General features: G+C 40.1%; 1 protein-coding gene across 2 annotated transcripts in view; it reads left to right on the top strand.

Moving 5' to 3' along the window:
• The window catches only part of LOC120422595 (integral membrane protein DGCR2/IDD-like), a 195,317-nt gene that overhangs the window by 40,246 nt on the left and 142,319 nt on the right, over window positions 1-12,752 (top strand). Inside the window, exon 3 of one of the 2 annotated variants that reach the window (XM_052711233.1) lies at window positions 3,854-4,208. In XM_052711233.1, the coding sequence (XP_052567193.1) occupies window positions 4,139-4,208 (70 nt within the window). In that variant the 5' untranslated portion in view covers window positions 3,854-4,138. Of the gene's footprint in view, window positions 1-3,763; window positions 4,209-12,752 lie in introns of those variants that run through there. The other variant, XM_039586089.2, reaches the window with a different exon arrangement.

The following is a 12,752-nucleotide window of genomic DNA, read 5'->3' as shown; positions in this document are numbered from 1 at the left end:
GAGAAAAGGCATCCCCGAATCCGATGCAATCGACAGAATTTGATTTTATGTCCACGCGGACTGACGAGAAACTGGTAAATTTTTTAACATAAAAAAATCGAACAATTTAAAAAAAACTTGCGTCTCCTCCCAACTATATGAGCCATCTACAAAAATATGGAGGCGCCTGGTGCATAGCCATTTCCTTTAAGCACAACGGAAACAACCAATACAAATGTATAAAAAAGTTGTCAAGTTCGGGGGGTCCACAGCTAGCATTTTTTGTACGATTATAAAAATAAATATTAAAAGTTTAAAATTTAAATATTTGAAAAACATTTTTTTTAAATATATTTGTTTACTAAAATTTTATGTTTCTCAAAGGTCTATGGGTACTTCGGGATGTCCATGGTAATCCAAGGACTCCCTAGAGTTAAGATCTATGAGTCTACCGCCGTAACAAGCAAGAGGTCGTCGGATTTGGACCCCGGATTATGTGCGTATAGCATCAGTGGATATGGTAGACTACTATATGAATGTAATGGGATGTACATGGTCATCCAAGGACTCCCTGGAGTTAAGATCTACGAGTCTACCGCCGTAACAAGCAAGAGGTCGTCGGATTTTGACCCCGGATTATGTACGTATAGCATCAGTGGATATGGTAGACTACTATATGAATGTAATGGGATGTACATGGTCATCCAAGGACTCCCTGGAGTTAAGATCTACGAGTCTACCGCCGTAACAAGCAAGAGGTCGTCGGATTTTGACCCCGGATCATGTGAGTATAGCATCAGTGGATATGGTAGACTACTATATGAATGTAATGGGATGTACATGGTCATCCAAGGACTCCCTGGAGTTATGATCTACGAGTCTACCGCCGTAACAAGCAAGAGGTCGTCGGATTTTGACCCCGGATCATGTGCGTATAGCACCAGTGGATATGGTAGACTACTATATGAATGGAGTTAAGATCTATGAGTCTACCGCCGTAACAAGCAAGAGGTCGTCGGATTTTGACCCCGGATCATGTGCGTATAGCATCAGTGGATATGGTAGACTACTATATGAATGTAATGGGATGTACATGGTCATCCAAGGACTCCCTGGAGTTAAGATCTACGAGTCTAGCGCCGTAACAAGCAAGAGGTCGTCGGATTTTGACCCCGGATCATGTGCGTATAGCACCAGTGGATATGGTAGACTACTATATGAATGGAGTTAAGATCTATGAGTCTACCGCCGTAACAAGCAAGAGGTCGTCGGATTTTGACCCCGGATCATGTGAGTATAGCATCAGTGGATATGGTAGACTACTATATGAATGTAATGGGATGTACATGGTCATCCAAGGACTCCCTGGAGTTATGATCTACGAGTCTACCGCCGTAACAAGCAAGAGGTCGTCGGATTTTGACCCCGGATCATGTGCGTATAGCACCAGTGGATATGGTAGACTACTATATGAATGTAATGGGATGTCCATGGTCATCCAAGGACTCCCTGGAGTTAAGATCTATGAGTCTACCGCCGTAACAAGCAAGAGGTCGTCGGATTTTGACCCCGGATCATGTGCGTATAGCATCAGTGGATATGGTAGACTACTATATGAATGTAATGGGATGTACATGGTCATCCAAGGACTCCCTGGAGTTAAGATCTACGAGTCTACCGCCGTAACAAGCAAGAGGTCGTCGGATTTTGACCCCGGATCATGTGCGTATAGCACCAGTGGATATGGTAGACTACTATATGAATGGAGTTAAGATCTATGAGTCTACCGCCGTAACAAGCAAGAGGTCGTCGGATTTTGACCCCGGATCATGTGCGTATAGCATCAGTGGATATGGTAGACTACTATATGAATGTAATGGGATGTCCATGGTCATCCAAGGACTCCCTGGAGTTAAGATCTACGAGTCTACAGCCGTAACAAAGAAGAGGTCATCGGCTTTTGACCCCGGATCATGTGCGTATAGCATCAGTGGATATGGTAGACTACTATATAAATGTGTTGGGCTCCCTGGAGTTAAGATCTACGAGTCTACCGCCGTAACAAAAAAGAGGTCGCCGTTTGGCTAAAGTGGTAAGCAAGGACTTTTGTTCATCGTTCAAACTTAAATATTTCGATAACTTTACATCGATTGTAGATCTTAACTCCAGGGAGTCCTTGGATGACCATGTACATCCCATTACATTCATATAGTAGTCTACCATATCCACTGGTGCTATACGCACATGATCCGGGGTCAAAATCCGACGACCTCTTGCTTGTTACGGCAGTAGACTCGTAGATCTTAACACCAGGGAGTCCTTGGATGACCATGTACATCCCATTACATTCATATAGTAGTCTACCATATCCACTGATGCTATACGCACATGACTCGGGGTCAAAATCCGACGACCTCTTGCTTGTTACGGCGGTAGACTCATAGATCTTAACTCCAGGGAGTCCTTGGATGACCATGTACATCCCATTACATTCATATAGTAGTCTACCATATCCACTGATGCTATACGCACATGATCCGGGGTCCAAATCCGACGACCTCTTGCTTGTTACGGCGGTAGACTCATAGATCTTAACTCCAGGGAGTCCTTGGATGACCATGGACATCCCATTACATTCATATAGTAGTCTACCATATCCACTGGTGCTATACGCACATGATCCGGGGTCAAAATCCGACGACCTCTTGCTTGTTACGGTGGTAGACTCATAGATCTTAACTCCAGGGAGTCCTTGGATGACCATGTACATCCCATTACATTCATATAGTAGTCTACCATATCCACTGATGCTATACTCACATGATCCGGGGTCAAAATCCGACGACCTCTTGCTTGTTACGGCGGTAGACTCGTAGATCTTAACTCCAGGGAGTCCTTGGATGACCATGTACATCCCATTACATTCATATAGTAGTCTACCATATCCACTGATGCTATACGCACATGATCCGGGGTCAAAATCCGACGACCTCTTGCTTGTTACGGCGGTAGACTCATAGATCTTAACTCCAGGGAGTCCTTGGATTACCATGGACATCCCATTACATTCATATAGTAGTCTACCATATCCACTGGTGCTATACGCACATGATCCGGGGTCAAAATCCGACGACCTCTTGCTTGTTACGGCGGTAGACTCGTAGATCTTAACTCCAGGGAGTCCTTGGATGACCATGTACATCCCATTACATTCATATAGTAGTCTACCATATCCACTGATGCTATACGCACATAATCCGGGGTCAAAATCCGACGACCTCTTGCTTGTTACGGCGGTAGACTCATAGATCTTAACTCTAGGGAGTCCTTGGATTACCATGGACATCCCGAAGTACCCATAGACCTTTGAGAAACATAAAATTTTAGTAAACAAATATATTTAAAAAAAATGTTTTTCAAATATTTAAATTTTAAACTTTTAATATTTATTTTTATAATCGTACAAAAAATGCTAGCTGTGGACCCCCCGAACTTGACAACTTTTTTATACATTTGTATTGGTTGTTTCCGTTGTGCTTAAAGGAAATGGCTATGCACCAGGCGCCTCCATATTTTTGTAGATGGCTCATATAGTTGGGAGGAGACGCAAGTTTTTTTTAAATTGTTCGATTTTTTTATGTTAAAAAATTTACCAGTTTCTCGTCAGTCCGCGTGGACATAAAATCAAATTCTGTCGATTGCATCGGATTCGGGGATGCCTTTTCTCTGAGGAACCGATGAGATATCGTCAATCCCTTGACACAAGTTTTGTTTTGTCGAGTAGTGTAATTCAAGTCAGAAGGGGAGAAGGGGTGGAGGAAGGTGTCCTCGTAGATGGTGTGCGTATGTATGTATATAATTCCCCCCGAAGCAGTGCTCGAGCAGTGAATTTCCGTCTGCGGTGTACATAGGAATAAGCCCCGCATAGTTAGATAGGCCGTTTTGTGTTGTAATATCAAAGTTTGCGCAGCAGCTGAAGTGAGTGAAACAAGAGTCAACTCTTCAACTTGAGCGCGCCTGGCAGCGGGAGTCATTAGAAAGTTTGTGTTGGCGTTGGCGTACGTACGGGATCCCTAAAGTTAGTAGGCGTGCAAAGAGCACCGCCATCGTCCACTTCCAGTCGCTGTGAGGCTGACGTGGTCGTCACCTTCGGAACAAGATGGCCAACAAATGTTACCTGGCGGCGGTGGTGCTGGTGCCACTGCTGGGACTGTTCACCGGTTACGTGGGTAAGTTTTTTTTTTGCCGAATGGATTGCGCTATACGGGCCGGTTCTTCTACTTGTTTTGCTATCGAAGAGTATGGTTTCCAGGAAAGTTGTCGACGTACCGAATTAATGATTGTGGTAATCTTGCTCGTGATTATGCCTGGACTAAGCCATTAACGTAAAGTTCTGCATCAGAAATCAGTGAACTGCCCAGCAATTAAGATAGGTGTTGATCCTCGAGAAGACGAGCACGCCTATTTACAAATCGAAACTTGGTTCTTGGCCTGCTTTTCGAGATACTTCTTCCGCGAGGCACAGCCACGGAAATACGCCGTGCAGTTTTCACTGCAGTATGCACACTTGACGCGCGCTTTCCGCAGAAGACAACACATTTCAGCGAGGTTACCATTTCCTCACTGAAATCGTAAACGGAATTCATATGTATTTGTTCATAGTTAAACTAAATATACACAAATAAAGAGCTCAATATCTTTTGAGCTAAAGTTTAATTCAATACAATACATTTACATACATTCGATGAGTCAATTAGTATTATGATCAAGCACTTAAACCAATTACTTAATGCACCACTACATCAAACATTTAAACGTCAGAATGCACAAACATATCCCAACAAATCATGCCCTGTGTAACGTGATATCCCTCTATTGTGTATAATCATCATTGTGTACGTTGATGGAGGTAATTTCTCCGACAAAGAATCTCGCACTACAAAAGCCACTGCACTTGCAGTGCACCACCACCACACCCTCATATCAGCTGCGGCAGTCTTGAGGCATCAACTCGAGTCCCAATCTCATTTAAATTTCAATGAAAAAGCGAAGGCAATGCTGCTGTGCGGGAGCCATAAGGCAGGCATCACAATGCACTTTTGTTCATCCCCTTTTCTCTGTGTATTTCCTTTTCGCCTTTTTGTTTAAAATCGTCGCTGTCGTGCTAACTAACGCAATGCCTCACTTTTTGACTTTCACTTTTTGTTGTCACACTTTATATGAAAGAAGTTTCAATCTGTGTAAGTGCGACAACTGGCCAAAGGGATTTCAGTTCAGAACGCGGTTGACATACGTACCGGCCCGACTACCGTAAATGTAACTCGGGACTCCAGAAACCAAATTCAACCAAACTTTGCGACAATGTTCAGAACGGTCAGCCGAACAAAACGTGTCTGTTATTGCGTGCTCTTGTAAAAAGGATCTTGCCAAAATGGCGCGTGCGACAAGTTAGCACGTCAGCGTCGAAATCTCTGCTATGTGCACGGCACCACCACTTGAGGTTAACGCAGTTTTACCGTGCCTTGAAAAGAATGCCGGAAAGATGAACTTTTCAGCGCTGCAGGATTGTGCCACTGCGAAACAAGTGTGAATTTTCCTATGGAAATGTGGAATGAGTTGTAGTGCGCGTGCAGTTTGCCGTAATGCAGTGAAATTGGCACATAGAAAAAGTAAAACTTGTTTAACGTTTGAGTTGTTAAAGCATTTGGAAATGCGAAACAATTTTTTACGATACTAGTCTCAAAAAATACGTTATTTTAAAATTAATAACTAATTTAATCCATTTATGTAGTTGATGCGGTTGTGTTGTTGATCATACACAAATTCCAGAAATAATTGACATCTGACATCAATCTTGGTTTTCGGTACGGATCCTCTGAAACCAAAAGAAAATTTCAAAAAAATACAGCAATATTGCTTAAATGAGTATAACTTGAGACAGGGTTGCCAGATCTTCTATGTTCTCGTTTGGGAAGACTTTCGAAAACATATCAAACGATATATAACATGGTAATATTTTACTGGATTTCCAGCCATTTATCTTACATCTGAATTCATTCAAAAACTCAACTTTTTATACACAACTTTAGAATCCAGCGTTCTGGGAAAAAAAATGTAACTTTCTTAACGAAAATTTAACGAAACAACTTTGATCGAATGAAAGGTGCTCAGAGAATGCAAACATGTTTCAAAACTAGCTTCAAATATTTGAAAGGTTTGAGTTGTGATTTCATGAAACAATTTCAAGTAAAAAGGCACCAGATGTTAAATTTTTAGGGTAAATAACATGATCATTGGGGTGACAAGAAAAAATGAAAATTTTGAAAATATGGCTAGATTCTTCAGGTAACAATAAGTAACTGAGCCAATTTTGAGCCAAATCGGTTAAGGATTAGGGGTCGTGTTTTATCGTTGAAGTTTGCATGGGAAAAATCAACGAAAAAATGTATGGGAAAAAAATTAAATTTCATATTCATCGTGGTCATAGTGGTTATAACTTGAAGTCAGGGTTGCCAGATATTCAATGTTTTGGACTCGTTAAAAAGGTCTTTCGATTACCTAACCAATGATGAGTCGGATGATAGATCCGGACATAGTTTACATACATTGAAGTGAGATCCGGCCTAAAAAAAGTATATAAAATTCACTGGAGTGGTCATAACTTTAGACAGGGTTTCCAGATCTTTAATGTTTTGTACTTTTTGGAAAGGTCTATATACCTATCCAACGAAGTGTAACATGATGGTATTTGAATCCAATTTCTGGACATTTATCTAGGATCCAGATATATTACAGTCTAGACTCGATTTTCCGAAGGCCTCTGAAAAATTTCACTTCGGATTATCGAATCACGAAAATAAAATTCGTTGTTTAATTTTTGAATATAGCTAAAGATGACCTCTGAAATATGCTAAAGTGATTAAAAAAATTGTAAAATCAAGATGGCGGCCAATATGGCGGTGACGAAATATTGAAAAAAATATTATTTAATAGGCAATCAACTATTTGAATAAAATAGGGTCGCAAAACTCGATGATGTTTAAAACAAAAAATAAATATAACGAAAAAAAATACTTTTTTTCGTGATTCGATTATCCGAAGTCCCATACAAACCATCGAATAATCGAGGCTTCGGATAATCGAGTCTGGACTGTAGTGAACATATTTTAAAACACAACTTTTGAACTACTTATCGAAACTTCAATTTGTATAATACTCGATCTATGGGCCCCTAAACCATGTCTTAGTATTTGATTTAATTGTGATATTTTTTGGTAGCAAATTGAGTTGTTTTGCGTAGTGCGTCCATCCCGGGAATTCTCGGGACAAAATTCACGGGATTTTTCCAAAACCAAGAAGTCCCGAATCCCGGGATTTTTTATATTTTTTTCCGGGAATTCCCGAAATTAAAAAAAAACAAATTTTGGTCTGGAAATCCAGATTTGGTTGTGGAAATAGATGAACAGTTGAATACTTTATAATTTGTATTCGGCATATCGTCAGCTGTGTGCTATCTTGTGACATAGACCATTTTGGTCAAAAATGAGTTAATGATGACGTTTTGCTATACTTAACAAACATTACAAGATGCTTTAACCCGATTTTGGAAACTCGCTTCCGTTTCCCGGATATCGCAATACACACTTGTGACATAGACCAATTTATCATCAAAATGATCGTGCACACTTGTGACACGTCATACATGTTGTTGGAAAATTTGGATTTTTTTTCTTGTTTTCACAAATTTATGTTGATACACATTTTCTGAAGGCAACACAATCTTTAACTTTTGAAAATATACTGATTAAGTCGGTTAAACTATTGATTTAAGTCTATTTTAGTTTGTATGGAAATTCTGTGCACACTTGTGACACGTAGTACAATTTTACTTTCGAATCACACTTGTGACACGTGCTTTTCAGATTTTTGATTACATAATTTACTGTATCTTTTAACTGGTGTAACCAAATTAGTTGAAACATGGAGCGTTTGTTAAGCGATAGTATACGAACCGATTGCTTCAAAAAGTTTGTCTCTACCATTCATAGTTTTGAAAATATTTATCATCATACTTTAAAAATCGATTTTCTCGAATAGTACCAAATGGTCTATGTCACAAGATAACACATAGCTAACGATATATCATTGTTAATTTAGTTTATTAGGGAAAACTGTTAAAATTTTATTTACCGATCTGCAAAATGCAAAATTTCCTATATGATTTTATATATTTTAAAAAGATTGATATTTCTACGTATATTTATGATTTGAAATTTGGAAAAAAAATCAAAACAAATTATTTTTCATAAAACACCGGCATTTGGGGCAAATTAGCCATTTATTGCATGATGTTTTGAATGACTTTTATTAGAACAGGAACAGAACAAAAAAAATCACAGATCACTGATTTCCAAATTTATTGCTCTAAAATATCCTTACCTATTAAGACTGTATTCCAGTATTTTCCTAGTTGGCGGTAGTAACTTAAAGATTAATTTGTAAAATAATTTTTTTTTTTGCAAATGTTTTTTTTTGTGGAAGTTGAACTTTTCAGCACTGATAAGTAACATTTTAAGTTTTATTTTTAAATTTTAACAGTGAAATTATTTAACACATGGATGTTTTTGAAAAATTCCATTCAAATGGCGTATATTCGGGATTGCAAAAAATGCAATGATACTTTCCGATGCTGAACTTTGTTTTTTTTTTTACTTAAATTATTAATTAATAGCATTCATTTCTTATAAATGTTGTGAAAAATCTATTTTAATGTGTTCTCTTCAAATCTTAGTGTTCAACTGAAGAGTTCAAAAAGTTAATATCCTTTGTTTTTTTTTTTTAATTGAATACTAATCAATTATATTTTAAACTTTGTGTATAACATATTTTTTTTAGGTTTGTTATTTTTATGCATTGAATTCAAAAAATCCATGAAATTCTCGGTATTTCGCGAAAAATGAAAAATTTCACGATTTCAACGCTGTCCGCGAAATCGTGAAAATTCACTAACCCTAATTATCACCAATTAATATGATTCAGCTAATTCTATGATTTTAAGCTTGAAACACATAACACATAATCGTTGGAAACAGAGATTTTATGACTGTTTCAAGAAAAATCCTGGGATTCCAAAAATATTTTTCCCGTTTCCCGGGAAATTCAAAACCCGGGCAATTTGAAAGCTCTAGTTTTGCGAACAAATCTATATTATTTGGTGATATTATAACAGCTAATCTAGGTGATCAGGATTTAAAAAATCCTGATCTCATGACACTTACAAAATTTGAACTTTTCCAGCATTTTCCGACTGCGTGGGAAATAAGAAACGCTTTTAAAAATCTTTTTTTTTTGGATCAGGAGAAATCAACAGAGTGGAATTCTTTCACGAAAAAAAATGTTGCTGTTCTTGGAGCATTTGAACAGTTCTGTTAAAATTTATAAGCATATTTAGAAATCACGATACGGGAGCGTTCTTTTATTATGTAACGCAGTTGGTAGGAGAAGGAGGGGGTCTGAGGCCGTGTCGCGCTCCATACAATTTTTTAAAAAATTGTTTGGGGGGGGGGGGGCAAAATCCAAATTTTTGCGTTACGTAATAAAAGAACGCTGCCTAAAAGATCAGACAAGTCCCTTCAGAAATATTTTTAGAACTATTGGTATGATAATTTATTTAAGAGGAGTTAAACAGATGTGTGTGTGTGTGGTCCAATCCAATACCCGCTAACCGGTAGCGATATTATGGGAAAGTATAGTTTGTATCAGACTATGTATATTAGGGTGGGTCATTTTTTTCGAAAGTGCTCGGATCCGGCTGAAATAAAGTCCATATTGTAGAGGGTACCCATAGGGACTCTCATACCAAATTTGAGCTCATTTGGTTGAAAACTGGCTTGTCGCTCGGGTGTTAAAGTTTACATGGAAATTACTATGGAAAACGCGTGCTTTAGCTTCAAACGCTCCTACAAGCTAAGCGACAAACTTTAGTCCACACTTACACTAGATAGCCGTGTCGGGGGTGGTCCAAGGAACATTTTTCTCTAAGGGTTCATGGTCATCCGTTCAACCCTGAGCTTGCGCAAAGCCGAAACATCCGGCGACGCCGGAATTCTTCGAAATCTCAGTTTTAACGGTCAACGCATGCTACAAACTATGACAGAAGCATCGTTTGATTGAATGGAAAACGCGACGCCAAACGTCAACTCACCCTTTGGAAGCTAATGTGAGGGTTTGCCTTTTGGTTTGCGCTTTTCCAACAAAGTGTTTTTTTCTTGAAAAATAAAATGGTTTTCAATAGGTAAGTTGAAAATAATCATGGCCTCCAAACCCGAGTTCGTCGTAGAGCGGGTCGTTGCGAAGAAAACCCGGCGCTAAAAGGTCCAGTTTCAGATCAAGTGGAAGCGTTGCGAGGATTCCGAAAACACCTGGGAACCGGAGAAAAATCTCAACTGCCAGGATCTTCTGGAGAAATCTGCACGCGAGGAGGGCGAGAAGCGGGTCAGCCACGACAAGCGAACATGGATCGGGTCGTAGAAGATGGGGGGCCCTCCGGTGATTCAGGCCAAACGAACGATGACTACTCCGGTGAACCCCTCGCCGTCGATTCCGCTGGCCATGTGGGACGATTAACTGTTTCCGTGCACGATGTCCTACCACATGAAAGGGTTTTTTTTTTATTCAATTATGTTTCTTGCATACCTTAACTCGAATAATTCTCTATAGAAATAAGCATGAAAACAATTATGAATAATTTGTTATTTAATACAAAAAGTAAACACCACAATGATGAACCTTTTTTTTTGCCTTAAAAAAGTGAGTTGACGTTTGGCGTCGCGTTTTCCATTCAATCAAACGATGCTTCTGTCATAGTTTGTAGCATGCGTTGACCGTTAAAACTGAGATTTCGAAGAATTCCGGCGTCGCCGGATGTTTCGGCTTTGCGCAAGCTCAGGGTTGAACGGATGACCATGAACCCTTAGAGAAAAATGTTCCTTGGACCACCCCCGACACGGCTACCTAGTGTAAGTGTGGAATAAAGTTTGTCGCTTAGCTTGTAGGATCGTTTGAAGCTAAAGCACGCGTTTTCCATAGTAATTTCCATGTAAACTTTAACCCTCGAGCGACAAGCCAGTTTTCAACCAAATGAGCTCAAATTTGGTATGATAGTCCCTATGGGTACCCTCTACAATATGGACTTTATTTCAGCCGGATCCGAGCAATTTCGAAAAAAATGACCCACCCTAATGTATATGCCGAATGCTGATACAACTTATCAAAGTCCCGGGTATTAGGTGGTGATAGCCCTCGCGCTGCTTCCAACGACCCATTTCAGAATGACAGAGCTCCTTGCGGTCCAATTCCGAGGTCGATGGGCATTGTTCGGCCCCGCCTAAACATAGAAGCAAGCATCTGAAGGAAACTCGATCTATATTTAGACTTCCAATCCCGTCAGGCAAATCAGGGATCAGCGCGTATTTAATATGAGAAGATAACATGTTTCAACACTACGGATCATTTCACTGCTATAGTGTAAACCTTCTGAGCGTCCCAGACCACCAATCCAAAGGCGTGAGTTCGAATCCCACCTGATTCATTTTCGTTTTTTGTTCATATTCAAATTTCAAATTCCTGATTCCAAATTACAAAGGTACCGACCGGGATTTGATCCCTGAACCTTCTGCTTGTGAGGCAGAAGCCATAACCATTAAGCCACGGAGCCGGTTTATTTAAGAGGAGTTAAACAGATACTTCAAAATATAGCCATCATTTTAACCATCAAATAAAAGTTAAGTTAGACACTGGAAAATTCAGCTATTTCATAAACTTATTTTGTTTGATCTCCAAAATGTCTCCGATTCCAATGCTTGTGTTTTATTCGCGTTCCGAGCCATCTCCTGAGCTGAGACGTTCACGTCAGGGAAATTGCTCGAGGCAACTTAAAATTCTTGTCCCGACTCCAACTTTTGTTGCACATTCCGGCCATACTTCGTGTTGGCAGCAGCAGCAGTGGCGCCACGGGGTCTCTTCGGAACCTGCTACTGCTGCTGCTGCTGCTGTTTAGCATATTTCTCATTATAAATCTTCTTGACGCTTTTCTGGAACGCTGCCAACGCGAGTCAAACTTCAAACGGGATGAGATTATGTCACTGCTTGGCGTGTTGATACCTAAATTGGCGAGCGGAACCATGGGAAGTGCCGCCGAGATCCAATAATTTCCTCGTCACGTAAACCGGGTTGCATACCGACCTTCCTTCTTTTGACGTGGAATGTCAGACTCCTTGAAGTTCCATTCCTCGGATGCTTTGAGCAATTTTAATCATGCTTTTTAGAATTTTTGGCAGCTTCTCCAATTTTTTCCCTTTCTGGTCGGATGTGACACCTTAGAGTACCTCCCTCCTCCCTTCTCTCAATGTCAACTTGAACTTTTCGTCCCAGTTTAGACAACAAACTTTCTGCCCCCAAAATGCCCAAATGTAGACTCTATTTACAATCCCAACAGCAGCAGCAGAGGTTAACTTTAACCCTATTTTTCCGGTGGGACACCATCGTCAACCAGAACTTCTCCTTCTTCGTCTGCGACTTCTCCTCGTTCGGGACAGCAAGAGTGGTGGACAGAACCCATCATCATTTGCCCTAGCAAAACTGTTTATCCGGTTGAGCGGGAAGAAAACACCTTTTTTCCGCACACCACTCGCGTCGGGGCTTGATGGCTTCTCAAGTGTCCTCTCCAGCGGAACTGGCTGGATGGCAGGCGGGCTGACTGGCTGCTGCTGCTC

Source organism: Culex pipiens, chromosome 3 (assembly GCF_016801865.2).
Source record: "Culex pipiens pallens isolate TS chromosome 3, TS_CPP_V2, whole genome shotgun sequence".
NCBI classification, from domain to species: domain Eukaryota; kingdom Metazoa; phylum Arthropoda; class Insecta; order Diptera; family Culicidae; genus Culex; species Culex pipiens.
The sequence above is the reverse complement of the archived record's forward strand: the minus strand, read 5'-3'. Positions and strand labels throughout refer to the sequence as shown.